Source organism: Felis catus, chromosome C1, assembly GCF_018350175.1.
Source record: "Felis catus isolate Fca126 chromosome C1, F.catus_Fca126_mat1.0, whole genome shotgun sequence".
Classification (NCBI taxonomy): domain Eukaryota; kingdom Metazoa; phylum Chordata; class Mammalia; order Carnivora; family Felidae; genus Felis; species Felis catus.
In genome coordinates, this window is record NC_058375.1 from 194,932,235 (window position 1) to 194,956,311 (window position 24,077).

The 24,077-nt window shown below is 35.3% G+C and overlaps 2 protein-coding genes across 23 annotated transcripts in view; one reads left to right on the forward strand and one right to left on the reverse strand.

Annotated features, from left to right (window-relative positions):
• RPE (ribulose-5-phosphate-3-epimerase) overlaps positions 1 to 22,160 on the forward strand; it is a 36,858-nt gene extending 14,698 nt beyond the window's left edge. For 6 of the 13 annotated variants that reach the window (XM_006935519.4, XM_045034442.1, XM_019838606.2 and 3 more), the window contains one exon: positions 1,607 to 5,091. In XM_006935519.4, the coding sequence (XP_006935581.1) occupies positions 1,607 to 1,729 (123 nt within the window). In that variant the 3' untranslated portion in view covers positions 1,730 to 5,091. Of the gene's footprint in view, positions 1 to 1,606 lie in introns of all 13 variants that reach the window. The other 7 variants (XM_045034443.1, XM_006935521.4, XM_006935522.4 and 4 more) reach the window with 5 other exon arrangements.
• Positions 3,390 to 24,077, reverse strand: part of KANSL1L (KAT8 regulatory NSL complex subunit 1 like) — a 132,160-nt gene continuing 111,472 nt past the window's right edge. For 8 of the 10 annotated variants that reach the window (XM_023259653.2, XM_045034433.1, XM_045034436.1 and 5 more), the window contains 8 exons: positions 22,263 to 22,370; positions 14,355 to 14,483; positions 11,947 to 12,065; positions 10,836 to 10,960; positions 9,324 to 9,375; positions 8,044 to 8,156; positions 5,871 to 6,039; positions 3,390 to 5,009 (listed from right to left, as the gene is read on the reverse strand). In XM_023259653.2, the coding sequence (XP_023115421.1) occupies positions 4,779 to 5,009; positions 5,871 to 6,039; positions 8,044 to 8,156; positions 9,324 to 9,375; positions 10,836 to 10,960; positions 11,947 to 12,065; positions 14,355 to 14,483; positions 22,263 to 22,370 (1,046 nt within the window). In that variant the 3' untranslated portion in view covers positions 3,390 to 4,778. The remainder of the gene's footprint in view (positions 5,010 to 5,870; positions 6,040 to 8,043; positions 8,157 to 9,323; positions 9,376 to 10,835; positions 10,961 to 11,946; positions 12,066 to 14,354; positions 14,484 to 22,262; positions 22,371 to 24,077) is intronic. The other 2 variants (XM_045034440.1, XM_045034438.1) reach the window with 1 other exon arrangement.

Here is a 24,077-nt window from a genome sequence, read left to right on the forward strand (position 1 = left end):
GTTTATGTGGCCTGTTTTTATTTAAGCAACATGGTCTAATCTGCACTTTAAGTTTTTTGTATAAATGCCACACTTTTCTGCTTGATACTTGTCAAAAGCCGTGGCCGTGAGATACTTCTGGAAGAGGAGCTGACGGGGTGATTAGTGAACGTATGTCCTTTGACTACTTGTGGATTTCTTGTTACTGAACTGTGCTGTGCCTTTGGGCGTTTTTCCTGCTTACATTAAAACCATGTTAGGCTGTAACCCTACAAAACTAATTTTTTTTTACATTTTTGGAAGGAATGTTTTTGGAGATGTACACTGTATCACAGAGTGACGGTGTCTCCTGGGAGGAATTTTCCTCCCTTCTGCTGCCTCTCCCAGTAGCCTCCTGCCACTTTGTTCCGGAAGTGGATCACGTGACAGATTGGGTTTCCCTCAAGTCAAATCCTGGGAGTGCAGAGCTAAATTTGGACTTCCCTTACTTGCTCTTTCTCTTTGATTTCTTTGTTTCCACATTTAAAAGTATATTGAATATCTTTTTTAAGCCCTTCAAAGCCTTTCTGGAATACAGTGAAGTAATACATGAAAAAGTGCTTCATTCTTTCTGACGTCAGAAGGAGAAATTATTTAATGTTGCTGTATTTTATAGTTTCACACTTTAGCAATAATGGTCTATCAATTCCTTCACAGTTGACCCTTGAACAACGTGGGTTTAAACTACCTGGGTCCATTTTTATGTGGATTTTGTTTTTGTTGTTGTTATAGTAATGTAATTGTATTTTCCTTATGCTTTTCTTGTCTTTTTTTTTTTTTTTATGTTTATTTTTGAGAGAGAGACAGAGTGTGAGCGGGGTAGGGGTAGAGAGAGGGGGAGACACAGAATCCGAAGTGGGCTCCAGGCTCTGAGCTGTCAGCACAGAGTCCGACATGGGGCTCAAACTCACAAACTGGGAGATCCTGATCGGAGCTGAAGTCGGATGCTTACCCGACTGAGCCACCCAGGAACCCCAATTCCTTCTGCTTTTCTTAACACTCTTCTCTAACTTTATTGTAAGAATACAGTATGTAATACATGTACCAAATATGTGTGAATCAACTGTTTATGTTATTGGTAAGGCTTCCAGTCAATAGAAGGGTTTTAGTAGTTAAATTTTGAGCGAGTCAAAAAGTTACTCAGATTTTTGACTGCACATGGGGTTGGTACCCGTAACCCCTGCATTGTTCAAGGGTCAACTACAGAGTCCAAAGATTAAAAGATAATTTGTTTTTTAGTAGCCTTAGGGGCACTGGCATATTTTGGAAAAACTTTAATAAAGTTGAGGATTAAAAGATTTTTACATCTTTTTTTAAATATTAGCAAAGATTCAATGTCGTTTATTTAAAGGTGGTTATTAAAAAGCCAGTGATTTCTTAAATACATTTAAAAATCATTTTATGTTTTCATTTGTTAAGCATCTTATTTGTTCATGGAACTAGACTGTTTGAAGTCTGTTCATCTCAAGGTAGCTTTCGTGCATTTAAAGCACTGACGAATGCAAGGGGAGAAACTCTAGTCCAGAAATTGTTTTAAGCTTCTTTGCGTCTTCCTTTGAAGGATAACCTGAGTGTTTACTTCTTCCAGGCAGGAGCTAACATGATTGTGTCTGGCAGTGCCATTATGAGGAGTGATGACCCCAGATCTGTGATCAACCTGTTAAGAAATGTTTGCTCAGAAGCTGCTCAGAAACGTTCTCTTGATCGATGAAACCGTGAGGAGTCCAGTGTTTACGCTCATGAAATCTTTCTCCTGGAAAACAAGAATATCGACTACCAAAACATACCACGGTTGAAGCAGGGCTGTTTCTCTGAGCAGCTGTTCATTCCAGTGACTAAAATCTATCCTGCAGAATGTTCCAGGAGGTTAGAAATTGGTGTGTATGTCTCCATTTTTAGTGATGGAATTTAAAGATTAGTGTGGTAAAATACCATTTTTACTGGGAGACTTGATTTTTATAAGAGTAAAAATATGGCTGTATTAATAGGGTTATAAACAGAAATGTGTCTTAATGCCTACTGAAGGCATACTAGCTACTATGAAAAAATATTTTTTTTTCTGCATTTTAAATCTTCTCGTTTCTTGGTTGTTTTTCCAAAGCAAAGGAAGTCCTTATGTTTTTCCTGTTTCATGTCATTTTTGATTTGTGTGTGTGTATGAGAGACAATATGAGTAGAATGGAAGTAATTTGCTTCTTAAACATCTGTTTTTTATTTTGTACCTTATATTTGATACATAAAAACTGCACAGTGTATGAAGCCCAGGGATTTCAAGTGGTCTAAAATACAAGTATAGATTTTACAAAATTTATACAAATATAGATTTTATCAGGGCGTTTTTCCTTGTTAGCTTTGCTGGAGGGGCAGGTTACACAGTGATCCCCACCTTTTCTTAATCCTCCCCACCACTCTTAAGGACATGAAATAATGTGCTAGCTCCGAGCAGAAAGGAAAGGAAAGCCTCTGCTTGGAAGTGATATTGAGTTGAATCTGGGTTCTTCTCCTTTCCAGCGGTTTGACTTAGCAAATCAGATCAACCAGCCTCTTTGAGTATCTGTTAACTGATTTATACACTGAACGTAATTACAGTTACCATGCGGTGTTGTGTTGAGCACTAAGAGATACTATGTATACGTAAAGCTTCCACTACTAGTCCCAGAATTGTAGGATAGTAGAATTGAGGATGCTCAATACAAAGTAGCTATCATTACAGAAGTTTATGTTTTATAGCCTATAAAGTACTTTGATATAATTTCATTAAAACCACAAATCACTCTTCTGAGTGATGGGACAGGTATTTTTGTCCCCATTTAAAAAAGGAAGAGAGAAAAGCTCAGGAACAGGCTGGTACCATGGAAAGAATCCAGTAGGGCAGAGGATTTCTGGTTTTACTCTTTTCACAAATGGAGCCCTTGGGAGGTAGATTAGGCAAAGGTAGCCTCGTTTATTTAACCTTGTCTAATTTTACTCGGTAGCAGAACCAGATGGCTGAGGATATTCTGGACGTTATGGATTTTGACCCCAAGGATATATATTATATTAACCCAACAAAGACCAGGTAGGCTAAAAGATGATAAGGTAGAGTTAATCCATAAATATTTAAAGTTGTGTCCCAAATTATACTTTGACAACAAATATGTATCTGCCACTTGCAAATAGTCTTGATATATGGCAAGAAATAACAGGACCTAAACTTTAGGCTACTATGAGTTTTGAGAAATAAAAAGTTTGAAAAATAAGAACATTAACACTTCTGCATAGAATAGAGCTTGCTTGTTTTTTTCCTATACTACAGTGTAAAAATTTGTTTTTGACTTAGGAAAGGTTTGTGCCATGAACAGGTGCCGTTTAATCAAATCAGACAACACGAGGCATATAGAAATAACTTTAATTAAAAAACTTACATAGAAGATTATAATGTCAGACATGACAAAAAGATTTGAGCTTATTTGCCTAGACAACTTGGGTTTGTCTGGCTTTTGTTTTCTTTTTTAAAAATAAATGTACAGTAAAACTACAAGCAAAAATTTGTCAGTTTTGAATTTGAATTTTTTTCCTTCTTTAAAGGGACTAGTAGAATTCCCCATCCCTAACAAAAACTTGGTGTCAGTCCCCCAGACTAGGCCAGGTGGCCAGGATTGTCAGTTATATGGGGACTATAACTTGAATAACCTTTTTTTTTTTACATGAGAGAAAGCGATTCATAAATTGTCCTCAACTTTTATATAGAAAAAATTATGTAATAGCTTCAAGAAGTTTCTTCAGTGTATACTCCTGTATTCAGTACTGAAGCACTATCCTTTAAAAAAATTTCTCACTCTAGCATACACATGAGAATAGATGCTTGTTTGGATAGAGTAAGCTAATGGTAAGGAATGACCAAATTAACTAGAAATACAACATTTTTTACTTTCCTATTTGTTGCTCATTTTCACTTGGGGTCTTCTCTTTATGAGATACATAGGATAGATAAAACTCAAGTTTTAAAATTAGACCAATATTTAACTCTGCTTTGCTTGTCTTAATCTGTTAGGAGTGAATAGAAGATGATCTGAATTTAGTCCAACAGATAACAGTGATTTCAAATAAAGGCATATTGTGTTATCTGGTATAGAAACTTCCATATATAACTTCTATTGGTTAAACATGTTTAAAATCTCCATAGTCACTGGGAACCTGTGCTTTACAGTGCAGCTTACATTCCATGGGATAATTCATCCATGCATTTTAAGTGGAGTGGTCACTGCCAGTGTTTTTTAAAACTACGTGTGTGTACGTGTATGTATATATACTCTATACACACATATTTGTATATTCCCATATACAAAGGCATATATTTGAGGCAATTTTAACGAATTACCATAGAAATTACATAGAAATGTATAGGAAAAAGAGCGATCATTGATGCACAGGTGTTTCTGTGTGTGTACATATGTATGTGTGGGTATGAAGTCTTTTAAAAATTATTTACCCAGTAATACGATTTAACATCAGCTTGCAGCAGTTAATTTTCTGGTGCTTGTGATTTGCATCATAAACACAAACGACTAGCACTTGTCTGTAGGTGAAAAGCTAGTTATTCCTGTGGTTCAAGGAAAAAGAGACCTACCTTGCCTGTTTTAAAACAGCATAAAAGATTAATACATGCAGTACATGCTCTTACTCTGGAATTGTGGCTGAGGGGGTGGGGGATGGAGAACAGGGCTTATTTTTTCCTCCTGCTTTCCATTCAGTTACATACTTTTTTTAACCTTTCCCTGTCACCTGTTTTTTTTAACATGAGTAAGTCCTAGACCGAAAGGTTTGCATTCTTCCATTTCATCTGTCTGCCTTTTTGGATGGTGACCGTTTTCTGGTGCACTAGTACAGAAGACTTCTCCACGGAAAACGGGGCTTGAACTTTCACTATGATCCTTTTTTTCATCTTGATATAGTAAGGCTTCTGTGTCTTCATCCTTCAGCGGAAAAGTCCGTCGTTCCCACCACAAAGACTGAAAGAAAGAGAAAACCTTTTCAGTTAAGTTTCAACTAATTTGTTTAAAGTTCATGTATCCAATAATCCTTAAATGTCAACTGTGTAATTATTGTTTGGTTCTTTAGCACGTCAATGTACACATTTTTATTTGGGCCTAAAGATCTAGCAACTCCAGTGGAACATACTGGCAATTGTTTAGAGACCTTTGGGAACTATCTTTCCACTTCACCCTTCCACAAAGAGGAAACACCGCTATAAGGCACGGGTCTTCCTTATCAGCACAGGAGTGCTTTGGGAAAAGCCCCTTTAAAGGTGTTTGATCTACTTGAGTGTCTCCATTTCCATCCCATAACTATCACAGACACCTATTGACTTTTCCTTCCCCGAGCTTTCTACGACTTGCCTATTGATTTTTATAGTTTCTGCTCTGTGTTCTAGATACAGTTCTTCTTTTTCAACACCTACTTATGAAGAACAATGCAAAAATTTATAGATGGTGTGTTAGAAATCATTCCCTGTGAGGTAAGAACTGGATCCACAGGGAGACAGGTAAAAATCTGTTACGAAGGGAAGAGAACTAGCTGACATTTGCTGTGTGCCAGGTGCTGTTCTCTCTAATCAGATTTGTGTCGTCATGAAACTTGGATAGAATCCCCATTTCCTAACAGATAAGTGAGTAGGTGGAGTTAGATACTGACCTGTTCTACGAAAAGATAAGGTGTGTATGATTAGTGACAGAACTAGAAAATTTGTACCCAGCAGTTAACGCTGGATTGTTATGCTGAATTCATTAATTGGCAACCAGCAGGTTTCTACAAACAGGTTTTCAAAAGGGTAAAAGGCATTGAAAAAGAGGTGTCACGTATATCATACTTACCTTGAGTTCTTGACTTTGATTTAAGGAAGGTGAGCCCCGTGTGCCCAGATCCTGGCTCTGCGGAGAAGGCTCGGCAGGACTCTCGGCAGCACGGTGCTGACCACCACCAAGGTCGTTAGGGTATTCTTTCAAGAGCAAGTCCTGTCCTTCAACGTTTCTACTGTAAGCTCTAGCAAGAAAATCAAGAAAATATTTAATTACTATTTCTTGAGGTCTTAATGTTTTATGAACGACCCCTAAGTCCATTTAACTTGGTAGCTTTTCTTTAAACAGTTCTGCCCAAAAGATTTCTAAAAATTCATCTGTCAATCTTCCTGATGCTTTCTCAAAGACTTAAACAGTATGTTATGAATACTATTTTGTGAAACTGCCAAATTATAATAGTGGGTTTCGGGTTTTCAAGGAGGGAGTTTTTGTTGTTTTATTTTTAAATAAGAAAGGAATGTTACTTGACCCTTACAGTCTTTCAGAGTTCCCAGAGTATTCTAAGACTATTATAATGTCATCCATGTAAGACTCGATTCACATTTTCCTCTGTACTTCTAGAAAATTATCTCTCTGGAATGTGGAGAAAGAAGACAATTGAGTCTTATATGTGTGTTAAGATAACTCTTGGAATAAGGATCTACAAGAAATCGGGATATTTTCAGACCTAAAGAGAGAAATGTGTTTTCAAAATACAGTTGAGGGGCGCCTGGCTGGCTTAGTAGAGCATGTAACTCTTGATCTCGGGGTTGTGAGTTCGAGCCCCACATTGGGTGTAGCGATTACTTAAAAGTACAGGCTGACCCTTGATGAACACAGGAGTTGGGAGCACCAACCACTTTGTGCATTCAAAAATTCACATATAACTTTTGACTCCCTCAAAACTTAACTATTAATAGCTGACTGTTGATCAGGAAACCTTACCAGTAATATAAACCAGTCAATTCACACATTTTGTATATGTATTATATACTGCATTCTTACAGTAAAGTAAGCTAGAAAAATGAAATTTGTTAAAATCGTAAGGAAGAGAAAATACATTTATAGTACTGTACTATTAAAAATCTGTGTGTAAGTGGGCCCACATAGTTCAAACCACAAAGTTCAAACCTGTGTTTGAGGGTCAACTGTACTAAGTAAATGAGAGGTGCCCCCACACTAAATTTAGTGACTACCCAGACTTCATGATCTTCCTTTCTGAGTTTCGGCTATATTAAAACACAGTGAAATGTAAATATAAAATACCATGGACTTTCTCAAATATATAATTACTAATTACATTCTCAGGATTTAATCCTCCCTCCCCAAAAGTCATATTCAAAGTATTTTAGACCAGGTGCTTTTTGTCTTTTAATTTTTTTAAATGTTTACTTATTTTGAGAGAGAGAGGCAGAATACAAGCAGGGGAAGGGCAGAGAGAAAGGGAGACATGGAATCCAAAGCAGGCTCCAGGCTCTGAGCTGTCAGCACAGAGCCCGACGCAGGGCTGGAACCCATGAACCTTGAGATCATGACCTGAGCTGCAGTCAGTCACTTAACCGATTGAGCCACCCAGGTGCCCTAGACCATCTGCTTCTTAGACTGGTTTTTTGAGAACATTTTTTTTTAAAAAAAATGTATTTTTTAAGTGGGTATGTTAAAATCGATCACCAAGATTCTAATCCCTAGTGTAAGGTCTGCTATCACAGTACAATGAGATGATCTACTTTAGGGAGAATTTTCACATTATTTGCTGAGTTAAATCTGTTCCTCAGGCTGACAGTAAGCATGAGAAATAAGAGTGGAGGAAAATACAGAAACTCATTTCATTACTCTGTAATTAGCCAAAATGTATATATATATTTATTTTGACAGCACGAGTGGGGGAGGGAGACAGAATCCCAAGGAGGCTTTGCGCTATCAGTGTGGAGCCCAACGCAGAGCTCAATGTCACAAACCTGTGAGATCATGACTTGAGCCAAAATTAAAAGAGCTGGACGCTTAACTGACTGAGCCATCCAGGAGCCCCAGCCAAAATATATTTTGAATGTAAGCTCAGTAAATGCAATGTTTCCCTCCTGTGCACAAATAACTGATGTTATACAGTATATACTTTTTCCTTTCTAGTGGTCTTCCTCAATATTCATGCAGCATTTTGTTAATTCTACATGGATTTCATGGGTTTGGCTTTTAAATTGATAACACCTGCCTGCTGTTTCTTCTGTGCCACTTGCTTTGTTCCCATAGTGACCATCTGGCTTGCTCTCTCTCTTCATATTTTTTGTGTCTTAGGGAGAAGACTTCATCAGAAAGATCTTCTACCTGGAATTAGAAAGAAAGTTTTTCTTTTATCAGAAACATTTTGAAATAGAACAATTTCTCATCAAGAGAATATAGGAAGAAAACTCTAAAATTGAACTTCAAATTCGAAAATAGAGGGAGTGAACTTTTTTTTTTTTAAACTTTTTTACTTCTGGGTCATATTGGAAGACTTAACCTAGATTACAGATAGGTTCACAGTGCTTTGTATAAAAAATTCTTAATGCTTAATTCATTCAAAGGTTTGTATTTGATTGCCCTTTATGGAATACACTGTTCTCTTAACATGTTAATATCAAAGTAAAACTGAAAAAAAAGAAGATTAATTTAACTAATGAGTTATCAGAGGTTCTAAGACTCTGGTGGTAGTGGTTTAAGAATTTGGGTTTCCTGGCCAGAATCATTCTGAACTAGGGAAGAGTGCATTGAAAAGTTGATTTGGTAGCTGAAGAACAGTCAGCGGGCCTAGAAAGAGTATGACAGAGACAAAATGTCTTACATAATACAGCTTCTACAGATCATCACTTTCAAATTGATTTGGTTACACATTTTTCCCTGAAATTATGCTTGTCTTAATAGAAGTTTTACCCATACAGGCTCACAGTCCCTTTCCTTCAGTTCTAAAAATCTGAAAAAACACGTGTTCATAATTCATTTGGTGACATAGCCTGTTCTGGAATGATGAGGTTATTCCAATTTCTATAAATATTTCCCTATAGAAACATTAATATTTGATTATGAGAACTATGCTAGACTCCACATATGTCTTCTTTCTTAAGTCCAAAGTTTTCCAAATTCAAAAGCAACCTGTTCCCAAGGTTTTGAATATGGCATTGTAGGGTTGAATATTAAGACCACATCTCCTTAAACAGAAAAACAGGACTAATAACTGGAAATGAATATAGATATTAACATAAATTCAGTGTTTCAACAGTTCATGTGAGCAACTGACATGTTTTTCTTTATATGTTACTGTCTTTGCAAATCTAAATTTGCACAAAAACATTTTCCTAATGAAGTTAATATCCTTAATGAAGTTTCTTTTCCTAAGTGAAAAACAAGTCAATGTATGCTAAAGGGCTTATATTTCCCTTGAGTTCCTCAAGTCCCAGATTAAGTAGGCTTCGTAATGTATACAGTGCAGTTATCTGTAACTGAAAGGCAACTTACCTCTTCACCTACGTTATATTCATCCAGAGGCTGAAGAACAGCCATTCTCCAGCTGTTGAAGATACAAACCAGTTTCAGCTTATGTTAATCTAAGTGTAGCAATTGTATTCTCTAAGCACAGCTAATGCAGTAGTGTTTTCTTTCCTTGGGACTTGCACAATTCAAATGGTTGTATTTTCATACTTTATTTTTTTAAAGAGAAAAATTTGTATTATGAAAAGAAGATGAGACTTTTGGCCTTACAGTGAATAACTGTCTCTTCTGTGTAGCTGCATTTTATACCTAAGAATATACTAATTTTGAATTAAGTCAATAGATGGTGATACAGTGGCAGGAAGAAAAAACAAAAACAAAAAATCCCTCACTTGAGCATTTGGCAATTTCTTTGTGTGAAGACACCCGGCATGGCCTCTTGAGTTTAACCACTGGATCACAGAATTCCTCTATTTAAACAACTAACCCAGCCAGCCAGCTGCAGCCTACCAATGTCAATTGAAAAAACATCGTTGCTGCAGAACATCATAACTACAAATGGTACTCTGCTTCTGCAGAATGTCTCAACAAGTTCTCTGTGGGATTTCTCATAATACCTCCTAGAATAGTAAGAGTTCTTAATACCTCAAAGCAATTAGGAATAAGAGAATTCGAAATCAGCTAATATAGAGAGGGGCAGGAATTACTGTAGTTGTCACTGAGCTTATGTCTGTTTCCACCCTCTTCTGTCTACTTTCTGGTGCCAGATTCACATTCTGAAGAAACTGCTTTCATCATTGCTAAAAAACAAAACAAAGGAAGACTTTGACTAACTTCACTGCCACTAGGAAGCAGATCTGTGTATGGCATTCAGGGACCTCCATAATCCGGTTCTAATTTCTTTTGTAGCCATAACTTCATCACCCTATACAAAAACTTGGTCTCTAGCTTAGGCTTGCACACTTACCTGTGTGCCTTTGTTGTGGTTTCCCTGTGTGAATAAACTTTCTTCTTTTTCCCTCCTTCGTGATGCCCCACTAATATCATGTATGTATTGCTGACTTGGCAATACATCAGAATCTTATTTTTGTGGTCATAGGTGTTACTGTCTTGCAGTGAATACCCCTTGCAAAGGTAGTTGCTTTCTTTGAACCCTTTTTGCAGTCATTTACAGAACTGCATGTTAAAGAGCAAGGGTTTTTTATTACTCAGCTTTACATCCCTAAATAGCCTTTAGTGCCATATATACATAAAAGGTAACTAAACATTGAAAAAAAGACTTAAGAGCGTTAGAGTAAGTTAAGTCTTAGGAATTCCCAATTCTTAATAAAAACTGAGAGGCAGGGTGATAATATACGGCACTTTTTTTCAGCATGAGTAATGTAAAGGTTTCTTTCACCGTTCTCCCTTCATGGTTCTCTAAGTAGAAGACAGGAGAGAGGAACATCTTCCTTTCATTAATTAAAATTTTAACTTCACTTTGAAAATTTAAGTTTACTCAAGAAGGAAGAGAAAATAAAAAGATGTAAGTATACATACCTTGGAGTAAGTATTTCCTTATATTGGAGTTTCTCCAACTTAGCTGGGGCAACTAATGACATGGGAATCACGATATTATCTATGTCATAAGAGCTCTCGCTTCTCAATCTCCGTCGTGCAGTATTCTGCAAGGTAGGAGGACAGCGACTCAACAACAGAATCTCGTTACCTGTGCTGATGCCCTCCTTTCATGAGGGCTAGAAGAGGTGTACTGCATACATGTTTTATAAATACGTTGTGATAGAGTGGACTATAAAATGTTAAAAACAAGCACACCTCTCCTTTGTAAAACAACACAATCCCTTTGGCAGGTGTGAAGTGTACATTTGTGTACACATACAAGCCTATTTTTAAGACCATAAAAAATAGGAATACCTTAAAATGTCAAACTCTTACCAGAGGTTACCATAAAGCACCCAAATGTCAAGGAAATGATCATTTAACAACCACACTTATTAGGAAAGAATATGAAATATTTGGTGTACCATTTAGTAAAGATCATTTTTTATAATCTTTATTTGTGTGTTCCTGGTCCCTGAGCTTTACAGTTTCTTCTAAACCCTTTCACCTTTTAACCCCTACTCTGACCAGATGACAAAACAGTAAGAACAACACAAGTGCTGGATTCTTATTAGCAAGACTAAATTTAGCTTCCTGGTAAGGAGTAGGGATGGTTATGATAGTTTCTCACAGGAAAAACCAAAAAACTATAATCAAGGATTACTGAGCAATTAGCTCACTAGTAAAAAAGTTAAATACAGTTTATTGCTTCCTAAGAAGATCATTTTAGGGGCGCCAGGGTGGCTCGGTCAGTTAGGCATCTGAATTCAGCTCAGGTCATGGTGTCATGATTCATGAGTTACGAGCCCCGCATCAGGTTCCCTGCTGTCAGCACAGAGCCCACTTCGGATCCTCAGTCTTCCCCTCTTTTGCCCCTCCCCACCTTGCTCGCTCGCTCTCTCCCTTTCTTTCAAAAACCACAAAAACCGGGCCGGTATGTACAAGTAAAATAAGGCTATTAAAGAATAACAAAATACTCTATACGTTTTTTTACTGGCCAGTTTTAAAAATCTACAAGCAATTTTAGGGTTCAGTATACCAAAAAACCTACTTGTGATGATGAATTCTGGGTTCTTGATATAACATTGACATTAGTAACAGCAGTAAAATTGCTATGGGATCCTGGTTCTGTGCGTTGAAAAGCAAATTCTTCAAATCTAGTTCTTTCTCCTGCCATGGAAAGAACCATTGAGAATGTCATACATTAAACATGGTGATAGGTCTTAAAATTACTTTCCTAATTGGGTAACATTCCTTATCTGTTTGATCTTTTTATTTTTAAAACTTATGTATCAAAAACAAAAAATTAAGGAAATGAAAAAAATCTTACCCACAGTTCTGTCACAATTATTTCCATTTACTTTTAATCCAGTACCTCTAATTTCTTTAATCTCCCTTCTCTTCACTCTGTTCATGTTTTCTGTAATGCCTATTATTTGGATGTTAACATCCAAAGACTTACCCCCTTAATTTTCTCTGTGTTTTTCATTTTGACTTTTTAATTTCTGGGAGATTTCCTTTCCTTAACTTGATCTTCTGACCATTCTACTGAGACTTTGTCTGCTAATACATTAAATTATTAATTTCTAATTACATAGGAAAATATTTTTCCATTTGTTTTGATTCCCTAATTGTGAATATATATTTATTCACTTATTTTCTGCCCTTATTTTACTTTAGTACTGATCTTAAAAAGTATTCTGTGTAACATAAAATTTAATACCCAGTCCATACTTATATTTTTCTAGTTGTTAAAAAATGTCCTTTATGGTTAGTAGTTTCTTCAAATCAGGATCCATATATTGAAATTAGTTACTGTCTTTTAAGTTTCTTACAATCTAGAAGAGTTTGTTTTTCATGATATTTGTTAAAGAGACCAGCTACCTTGCTCTTTCGGGAGTTACCTATTTACTTTGTAGTCTGGCTCTTACCTGTTCTATTCCTGTATTCCCACCAAACTTGAAGTTACGAAGTTAGATCAATTCAGGTGAAACATTTTAGATCTTAGGTAATCTGAACTTCATAGTGGTTCTTATTAAGAGATGCAAGTTTTCCTGTGTGTTGGTATGTAGATAGTCCTCAACTTAGCAATGGTTCCACTTAGGATTTTTCAACTTTATGACAGCCCCAAAGTGGCATGCATTCAGTAGAAACCGTACCTTGGATTTTTCTGGGATAGCAGTGTGGTAGGACACCCTTAGGCTGGGCAACAAACTGCAACTCCTAGTCAACCATGTGATCATGAAGATAAACAATGGATATACTTAAAACCATTCTGTACCCATACAGCCAGTCTGTTTCTCACTTTCATTATAGTATGCAATAAGTTAGAAGAGATATTCAACACTTTGTGTTAGAGGATTTTGCTGAACTGTAGGCTAATGTGTTTTTAGCACATTGAAGGCTAAGCTATGGTGTTTGGTAAGTTAGGTGTATTAAATAATTACTGACTCAAGATATTTTCAACTTACCATGGGTTTATCAGGATACAACCCTGTTGTAAGTTGAAAGAGTAAGATCTCTATATGTAAGTTCCTCAGAAGCTAGGTGACTCTTGGTTGTCCTAAGATTGAGGCACTAAAAAGCACAATGGAATCTCTGGATGTGGCCCAGGAGTTTAATTTTGTGCCACACTACCTTATCAGGTAGTGACTTGGGCTGTTAAGGTGGGATTTCTAGAGACAGTAGTGATAAATGTGTTAAATTCATCAAGTATAATTAGTCCAGCACATCTTGAATGCAATTTCTAAGTTTTTGGGTATATTGACATATTACATCTGGGGAATACTTGACTAATGAGTATAGTGTTCTGTCCACTGGAACAATGAACAAGAACCAAAAAAGTATATAGATAATTTGCATATATATTTCCTGGTAAGTTTTATTTTTTAATCATTATTTGCAACAATTCTGGAAACAATCTGATAGTCCCAAGTCCCCACAACAAAAATCCCACTTTGTATTATTAGAAGAGTTCTAGTTTCAAAGAGATCTGTTGACCATTTTGGAACTATAAGTTCCTAAGAGAAATTGAACTACTTGGTTGAGTTACCTTTGGTGAATCTCAGTTTCTCAAAATTCTAAGGAAGCTTCAGTGAATTGACACCCCCACAGTAAGTCCCCGAAATGGTAATACATTTCTGTGAGGAGACTTTGTACTGACATACTCGGAGTCCAGAACACAACCCTGGAGGCTTAAGTTCTGTTTCGGAGGATAGTCAGTAGAAGATAACTCTGGACAGGGAAAATAGGAAGGAAATCCTTAATTGCCATTAGTGGATGGATGCCCAGTCCACAGATCATTCTGAATTGTCTATATGAATATGCTGTAATGTTTTTAGGGCCATGGATATTTTGTGTAATTAGTGATTATTCTGGATTACCAAGCAGAGGTTCTTTGAAGATCAGAATTTACTTTCAGTTTTTAGTACTAGTGCTCACATCCTCATTTTAACCTACCTAATGCTGTTTCACTCAAGTGTCTTTTCTTTCTTCCCTGGAACAGCTGTACAGAAGATTCTGACCTTATCTGAGGCTTGCATGTAGGAGAATATCCATTTCTCCATTGATTCAGAGAAGTATTATGTACTAAAACAAATAGAAAGGAAATGTGAAGTTTCTTTCCCTTGACACAGATAATGAACATGTTAATTTCTTATAACATTGCAGAACATTAATTTACCAGTTCAGAATAACATATGAAATACTTCTATACCAAAATGGAATGATCCTACACTGAAAATACCCATAATAAGATTCCTTAAAAACCTCTTCCATAAGCATCCAATTTCCTATAGTTTGCTCCATTATTTGAAGGGGATGAAAAGGTGACCTGTTCTCGAAGTCTTCTAAATTGCAAAATTTTATAGAGGAGGTTGGTTCACATCTGTAAATGTTGCCTGAGGATGATATGAATCCTTAAGTTAGCCCCTGCTCACCCTTCAATGTGAAAATAATTCAGGATCAAGTAAGATCCTACAGAATTATAAGAGACTGGGACCTCTTGAGGGCAAGAACCAGATTTCATCAAACTGACGGTACCTAGCACTGTTCTTTCAATTTTAAAAGCAATGTATTTTCTAAAACCTTTAGGGTCACTTAATGTCTCTATGCCTCAGTTGCCTTATCTGTAAAATAGGGATAAGTGCACCTATCATGGGATTATGAGGATTAAATGAGTTAATCCCTGTAATGGTCATTAGGAGGATACCTACCCGAAGTATTTAATAAATGTTAGTTTCTTCATGATCATTATTGTCTATCTGAAACCCATATTTCCAGTACTGGATTAATAACCAAATTGGCTTTTTTTGAAGGGGTTGGAGATGTGGAAAGGAATGGAAAAAGAAATGTAGGCCTAAGTGCCAATTCTCACCAACACTGAAAAACAGAGTGTGGTCTACCAACAGTAACCAGACTCTGATTACAAGATGACAAAGCACCCTAAAAGTAACAGACAAAAGTTTTATACATAGACACACAGATGTGCACATATACACACACACACACATATATATATATATATATATATATATATATATATATACACACATTAGCAAGCAATAAAAGGGAACTTGTGAGTAAAGCAGAATTTGTGAGGAATCTCTGAAAGACTAATACCACATGGAATTTGGAGAGCAATCAAGGTAAAAGCACATGAGAAAGTGCTGCCACAAAACTATGACCATCAAAGGTGCTCTAGACCTGGAGGAAATGAAAGTGGAGGATAATTACTTAGATGGACAGTTAACTGAAAGGATGACTACACAAGCCAACTTCTCAGCCACACTCCTTGAGATTATCTGTCTTAATAGATAACAAAATCCAAGCCGAGCAGAGAAATGGATGAGAAAACAATACTAAGTGCCTTACTTTGAACTATGTCCTGCCTGACCTTAACTGCTCCTGAAAACAGTATATACTGCAACTTCTACCCATCCAGGGAAAGGATCCCATAAATAGCAGTGGCAGAACAGTCTTAATAGTGAATATGAACTGTAAAGGTGAGAACACAAGACTCCAAAAATCTGAATACCAACACCGTAAAAGTCAAAGAAGATGTAGAAATGAACCATCTCAAGTAATAGTGAATGGATGCACAGAATACAGTTAACAAGACTGAAACAACATTGCCAGAAGAAACAGGCAAAAGGCCCCACTAGAGAGCCCTCAGAAATGGAAAATATGATTGTTCAAGTTTAAAAACAACCATCACTAACTGGACTGAATGATACAGTGGACACAGGCTAAACATCAAAATCTAGGTTGACTGAGAACTGTACAACTCAAAGGAATAGAGTGATAGAAAATATTGGGGGTGGGGGGAGGGTACAAACCAAAACAGGGTAACAGAATGAATGGTAGCCAATGTTGAAGAAATGGGCCAAAGTTTTTCCACAATGATATTAACCCTAAGATTTCAAGAACTCACTTGGCTGCCAAGACAAGTGGAGGGGGAAAAAATTCTAATCTTACAGCACATCACAATGAAGATACCCTAAAACTTACCAGAAAAGGGATAAGATTACTGCAAAGAAATGATCAAATTGACCAGGCAAAACTACCTGCCTGAAAACAGAAAGTGACCTTAAAAAGCTCAGGGAAAATGGCAGAATTCTAAGATGGCCCCAAGATTTCTTACCACCCAAAGACTTCAGAGAAAGATGTCACAAAGAAAACAAAACAAGATGGCAGGCATAATTCTAAACTCATTTCTAGAAAGGGTAACTAGAATTGTGAGGTTTTAAAATGATATGTGCCTGGCATGGGCAGGTATTCCAATAATGCCATCTCTTGTTTTAATGGAAACATTTTTGGAGTATTTTCAAACAAATTCCAGTCAATTCACTCTTCTTTTCTAAAAGCAATTCATCACCTTCCTTTTTTTCTAAAAGCAAGTCAAACTTTTTTAAGAAACTTTAACCTTCTCTAAGGTGATACTTTTTATTGAATTTTAATCATTTTTTTTACACTTACTTTCCCTTATTGTCTTGTGAGGTAGCAATGGACTCTTGAAACAGTAGGTAATATGACAATTGAAAAACTATACATTCTCTTCGTCTATTTATAACCCTCTCAGCCTTTCAGTGCTTGCTCTCCAAAATCCTCTCCTAGGTTCTATCCTAAAACACACTTTGACCCCATATCTCTCCTGTCTCCTGCCTTCCCTTTCATTTATTCATTAACTATAAAGACTTAATTACGATACCAAGTACCCTAGGGACACTGGTGAGCAGAGTCATGATCCCTGCCCCTAATGGGCTTTACAGGCATTATCTCAAATAATTGCAGCCAATGTGTAACAGAAAAGAGAAGTGCTATTTAGAGAAGTTAATGGGAGTATGTAAGAGAGCTCTAGGAAAAGTACCCCAGGTAAAGTGGTAGATTTCAAATATGAATAGAAATAACTGATGTCAAGGGGAAGAGAATGGTATGTATAGAGAGGCCCAACAGGAAGCCAGATAAATTTGGCAACAGAACAGCAGCTAGGTAGTATAGAGTAAGGAGGATAGTGAAAAAGAACCATGAACAGGTAGGAGCCATCCTGTGTGGGTAGAGCTTTAGGGGTCCCTCAATAATACTTCCTTTCAAATCATTTTAAGTTATAGTGGTGGGGAGCAGGTGTGATATAAGTAGCTTTGCATCTTGAAAAGATCACAAGCTACAGGGATTGGAGAGAAGGAAGAATTGATTAGGCTATTTCAGCAGTATAGATAAGGGATCATTACACTGGACTCTGAAAGTGGTAGAAATGAAGACAGAGAAGCATATTTGAAATAATTAAGATCAAAAGGACAATGGGCTTAGATATGAGGACATGTAGGTGAAGAAACCTGAGCCCTAGGGTTTTGGCTTGTGTGGGTTTCAGTGCTACTGTTCCTCTCATCTGTCCACTAAAAAAATAAACTTCATTTTGACAATTTCAGATTTGGAATAGTAGAAAGAAGTCCCATATACCCTTTACTCAGATTCTGCAAATGTTACCATATTTGCTTTATCCTTCTGAACTCCAATGAAATTAAGTTGTTGACATGATGTACCTCTATGTCAATATGTATTTTTCAAAAACAAGGGCATTCTCTTACATGGCCACACAACCATCAAAATGAAATTAATACTATTAGCTAATTATGGACTTCATAGAATTTCACCAATTATTCCTATAATGTTATTTATAGAAAACTCTGTTCACTCTGCATTTGTCATATCTCTAAAGTTTTCTTACATCTGAAACTGTTCCACTGTTGTCTTCCATGACTGCATGTTTTGATGAATACAGGCCCTTAATTGGCTTTGCCTGGTATTTCCTCATGATTAGCTACTAATCATTCAGTCTTCAAACCACTACAATTTGTCTTTTCCCTACTTGTTACTTGAAGTCAGTTGTGCTTGCTTAATTGCCAATTCTGGACGACAGAGGATAAATACAAGCTCTGTGGCAACGCTCGCAAACATCCATCTACTTACCTTCACACGGTTTACCCTATAAGAATACCAGGCATTCTGTATATACTTAAACACATCACCCTGTCTTATGGTTCCGTGACAAATCACATGTTTGTTTCCATTTTAAAACCAATATGGGTCCAAGCGTTTGAATCACCTGGGACCTTGTTAGAAATCCAGAATCAGACTTCATTCCAGGATTAGCTGAACCAGAATCTGCATTCTAACAATATTGCCCAAGTAATTTGCACATGAAAGTTTGAGAAACAATGATTTGGAACACTTTGCTCTTCTTCCTTTAAATTCCAATTGAGTATTTAAAGCTACACCTGGCATCACCATCTTTCTGGAGTTCCTCTTGTCCTTTCCCCATCACTCTGCCTTCCTCCAGGCAGAGAGTTCTAAACTCCCTCTCCTTTTTAGAATGTTTTTGTCATATCTGTGCTCACATCATTTTAATAGTTATTTGCGTGTCTGCTTCCCCCTATTACATTATAATTTCTTTGATTCCCTGTGATTCACCTTTGATTCTTTAGCACTTAGTCTGCCTGGCACAGAGTATATGATCAATAAATGTTGAACTCTAGTTTTACTTAATTCTACAGAAATCACTTAACAATAAAAGAAAAAATAACAAGCGACTATTCCAGACATGCTTATATACGATGAAACCTAATTAACCCTTAATTATTTGGGTTTGGAGTGGTAGGGGAAGAAAATAAGGGAGGAGAGATCGAGATACAGAAGACTACATACTCAGATGATTTGCCTAATAATACAGCAGCACTCATCTCAAATGTCTTCCATTCCTAGCTGTTAATTCCCCCTGACTAGCATGGCATTGCATTACTGGTATGTTACCATTAATTCTGTGACTAACACATTTACACTGCCCTATCTTTTTAAGTCAAATAGATAAACAGAACAACATTAGAAAAAATATAATCACCTAATCTCACTTATCTAACAGCATGTAATTTCAGTTTTGCATATTCCCTTTCAGTTATACATGTGCATACATTTCATATTCACATTTCAAATGTAGTTTAACTTATTTTTCAAATTTGATAATTCACAAATTATTTTTTCAGATGGTTGCCTAACACTCTTCTAATTAGAGATAATATCATTTAACTATTCCCTAGCTATTAGAGCTGGTTGTTGTTAATCATGTTATTTCTATTATGGTCATTCTTAAAATGATCATCTTCATGCATACATATTTTCTTTTTTAAAGATCAGTCTAAGGAAAAATTTCAAGTAGTAGAATTATATCATGAAAAATTACCTGCACATAACCTATATTTTCCTGCATTTCTTTAGATTTTTCTCCCCTATGCATAGGCAACTGCTGCTTGTCCTTAGTGTTTTCCACTTATTTTTTTTTAACTTTTTACCATGGAAAAATTTCAACAAACACAAATGAGGAAGAGAAGAATAAACTCCCCTGTGCCTATATTCATAACCAATGATTACAAACTGGTGACCAATCTTGTTTCATCTTTTTCCCCACCAACTTTTTTTTGCTGGCCTATTTTAAAGCAAATCCTGGACTGCCTATCTTCTATCTTGTCATCGACGTATGTGTGAGCTTGAATTTCTAACAAACAGATAAAAAGTGTGTGTGTCTTTATGTAATTACTACATGCATTACTACACATGCATGCTACATCTAACAAAATTAATTCACTAATACTCAACAGCCTGCATGTTCAAATTTCAAATTTTTATTATCTCAAAAATTTTGTGTGCTCGTACAGGTGACTTGTTCAAATCAGGATCCCCAAAAGGCCCACATGTTACATTTGGTTGAAAGAAGAATGAACATTTTTATATGGTTATAATCAGACCATACACAGAAGTAAAACTTTTTTGTCCTTTTCTATCACTTAACATTCTTTAATGTTTCCATCCTTACATGAACTTTTAAGATATTTTTAAAAGCTGTATGTCCCACTGTGTTGGTTAATCTCATCTCAATTATGCTCTGTTTCCAATTTCCCATTAACACAAATAGTGTTTAAAATGAATATATTTGTAAATATAAATGAATATATTTGTATTTAGCATTAGACTAGGTTATTAGAAATGGATGTATTGGGTCAGAAAACAGAGCAGTTTAGTAAACATTAATTGTAAGCAAGTGAACAAGTAAACAGTGTTTTTCTTCAATGAGTTTATTTTAAAAAATAGGTAGTTTAAGGGTGTTGTCATTCATTTCCCAATACTTTCCAAAAGGTTTGTATTCTTAATGCTACCTAAAATATTTGAGGGTCCTGTTTTTACTACAGTCTTGCCAGAATTGATGATTATAATGTTTAAATGTCTTAATGTAATCAGAAGATAGTAAATGTTTAGCATGGTGTCTGCACATAAGCACTCAGTGTATGTTACTTATGATTATCATTTTCATTATTATCATTAAATACATCTAGTTTTTCTTATAATTCTTTTAAGACATCATTTTTAACATTCAACTCTTTAATCCATCTGGAATGTATTTAATGTTCACCCATCTTAAATTTATTTTAATGTGCTGTATGTGGTAGAGATCTCAATTGTTCCCCCAAAATCATTGTTTAATCCATTGATTACAAAGGAAACTTAGTTGTTTAAAACATGAATTCTTTGAGCCTGATTGTTTGGATTTAAATCCTGGCCCTATCACTTACCCAAATGTGACTTTGAGAAAACTAGTCAAGGAGAAAAACAATAGTGTTACTCACTTTACATGTTAAAATACTGTCTTCTGACAGGAACAGGGTATTTCTATTTAGGCACATCATCTTGCATTCCTCAATAAAACTTTGGAAGTTTTCTTTCGTGTAGACCCTTACAAATTTAATTAATCCTAGATAGTTTATATTTTCATTGTCAATATCTCAAAAATTCCTTTACATATTGTAAATGGTTATTATTGGTATTTATAAAAGCTGCTGATTTCTATAAATATATTTTAAATTCCTATACTTTTTCAGACTCCCAATTTTAACAGGCATTCAGTTGATTCTTGAGTTTTTGAGGTAGATGATTATTTCATCTAGAAAGAATTTATCTCAGTTTGTATGAATTTTCTGATGTTAGAAAGATTTCAGCCTTGTAGATGGTCAAAATATGTTGATGTTTCTCTTCTTGTTTCCAAGCATAGGCAATGTCCCTGCCCCCATTCATAATACTGAAAACAATTTCATTTTAATTCTTCAAGTTTTATTTTGTAATTTTAGTGTTTTATTTCAAGTTCTTGAAACCAACTAGAATTTATTCTGATACATGGTATGAAATAAGTATGTAAACAAAATTTCCCCCCAAAGACTAACAATACTAAAAATATTGTTTACTGAATAGTTCTCCACATTCTCATGAATTTACAATTCTTCCCTTACATTATAAAGTATAAGCTATATAGTCTGCTTCATGGATTTACTTTCCTAATTGTATGCAAAATCTATGCTAATAATTATTACATATTTTTGTCATGTTTCCATGTGTGGTTAAGATGGATTCTCTGAATACTTCTTCCAGCAGTTACTTTGTATTTCCCCATTTATTCTTCCCAGTGGGCTTTCCAATTATTTTGTTAAAATAACCAAATCTATTAGAACTTCAAGTTATAAACCAATAAGAAGAACTGATATCGTTATTAATCTTGTCTAGGAATGCTGTTTCTCTAAGTGTATTTAGATTTCCTTTTATATTTACTAATAACATTTCATAATTTTCATTCAGTATCACATTTCTTCTTAAGATCACTCCTGTGTATTTTCTATTTGTGTGTGTGTGGTAATTTGTAAAAAGTGAATATTAAAAATTAAGGATTTAGATTTGTTCTTCTGTTAAATTTTATTTCCTTAGAAAGCAAAAACAGTGAGTATCGGAAAGATGTAAAACATATATAAAGTACAAGATTTGTAAATGACATACCAGGTGATGGAGATATGACACAGTCTCCTACTAATTTATTTTCAGCAAGATCTCCTTTTATTTCAGTCTTTTTTAGCAATGTTTCAAAGTGAAAATGAAGAGGCACATCTGGCAAAATAAAGTAAAAGTACTTTAAGTGAATACCATTCTTTACGGACTCTAATATTAAGATTGCTTTCTTTCTCTAAGTAGCACATAAGCTTAGAAAAATAAGCAAAAGCTTAAAATGTCACAACTATCAGAAGTGGCAAAATACTCTTTCCAAGCATACAGAGAGAAATTTGGAAATTACTGATTATATGCTGTAAATAAACAAAAACTCTGATGATGAACAAGTTCATAAACCAAAATAATAAGATGATAGAAATTATTAGTATTAATAAGTAGTATTCATAGATGAAACAAATGCAGCCAAAGGTCTTGAATAAAACAGAGCAAAACCCGGCCACCTAAGTTCATTCCACCCACCCCCACAAACTTGACATTTGAAATAATGAGGTTTCTAAAAGATACATAATTTTAATTACTTGAGGGAAAACCACTGTAATTCAGATGCAACATTTTATAAAAATACCAAGGTTCACATTCCCTTAGTTTACTAGTATTGTGAATGACAAAATACACTTTTACATACAGACTAGTTCCTTTCCTTCAAATAGAGACTTAAGGTGTTCAATTCACTATATTTATATTCTATATTCTCACAACCAAAAGAGGAGCTAAATAATAAAGTAGATGTGCTTCACATTTTTTTTTTCAATCAAGAACGCTAAAATAAAGCATTTAATAGAGACACGTAAACTGCTTCCTAAGAAACAAATATTTCATAAAGCAGTTGATGTATTTAAAGTTTTGCTACTGAAAAAAGAAAACTAATTACAAACATATAAATCAGAACAGACCTAGAATGAGTCTGGATTTTAAACAAAGAAGTACCTCTTTCTTAAACGCTGTATATTAATAACAGATCCATAGTCAAGTGTGGGGGAAAAAAAATGTTCATGAGTTTCAACATGGAATCTGTCCCAAGGGACAGAACAGAGGTAGGAAAGATTTCAATCCTAGCACTATATACTATGATCGTACAAAAACTACATAACAAAATGAAACTAAGAACACAAATTAAATATGCTAGTTATACATTTTAGGAATCCAATGGTTTCCAATTACCAAAAAATAAGCTTATTTCTCTGAAGAAATATCACTTATTTTTATAAAGAAAATATCACCTATTCTACCACTGTTCGTCATGAGTTGTGAGAAAACTAGGGTTAGGCCCTTGTTCCATCCATATATCTTTCTTAGTGCCTACCCTGTGACTTTGGGCTTTTATAAAAATATATCATAACACTGTAGTACATCAATCAGTTTACATTTCAGTTTTCTTAAACTAGAATGCAAGTACCTTGAGGGATTTATTTGTATTTATACTCCTAATACCTACTTAGTACCTAGTAAGCAGTAAGTACTTAATCTTTATTAAATGAATGCAAGAAGAAATGAATAACACTAACTGGCAGGTGAGGAAGTTAATCTTAACTTATTGGAGGGGACCTAAGAGGATTAAAATGAAGGATAATTCTATCAGCTCTCAGGGGTATATCATCAGAGAAACAAATGTACTATGAGAAAACAGACAGTAAAGAGTAAAGGTTAGGAGTGTAGCTCTGAAGTATGACTACTCCCATCAAATCCTGCCTCCATTATTTACTAGCTGTATAATCTTGGAATAGTAATTTAAAATCTCTTAGCTTCAATTTTCTTCTATGTAAGATAAAGAGGACAACTATGTATTCTCATAGAGTTGTTGAAAGA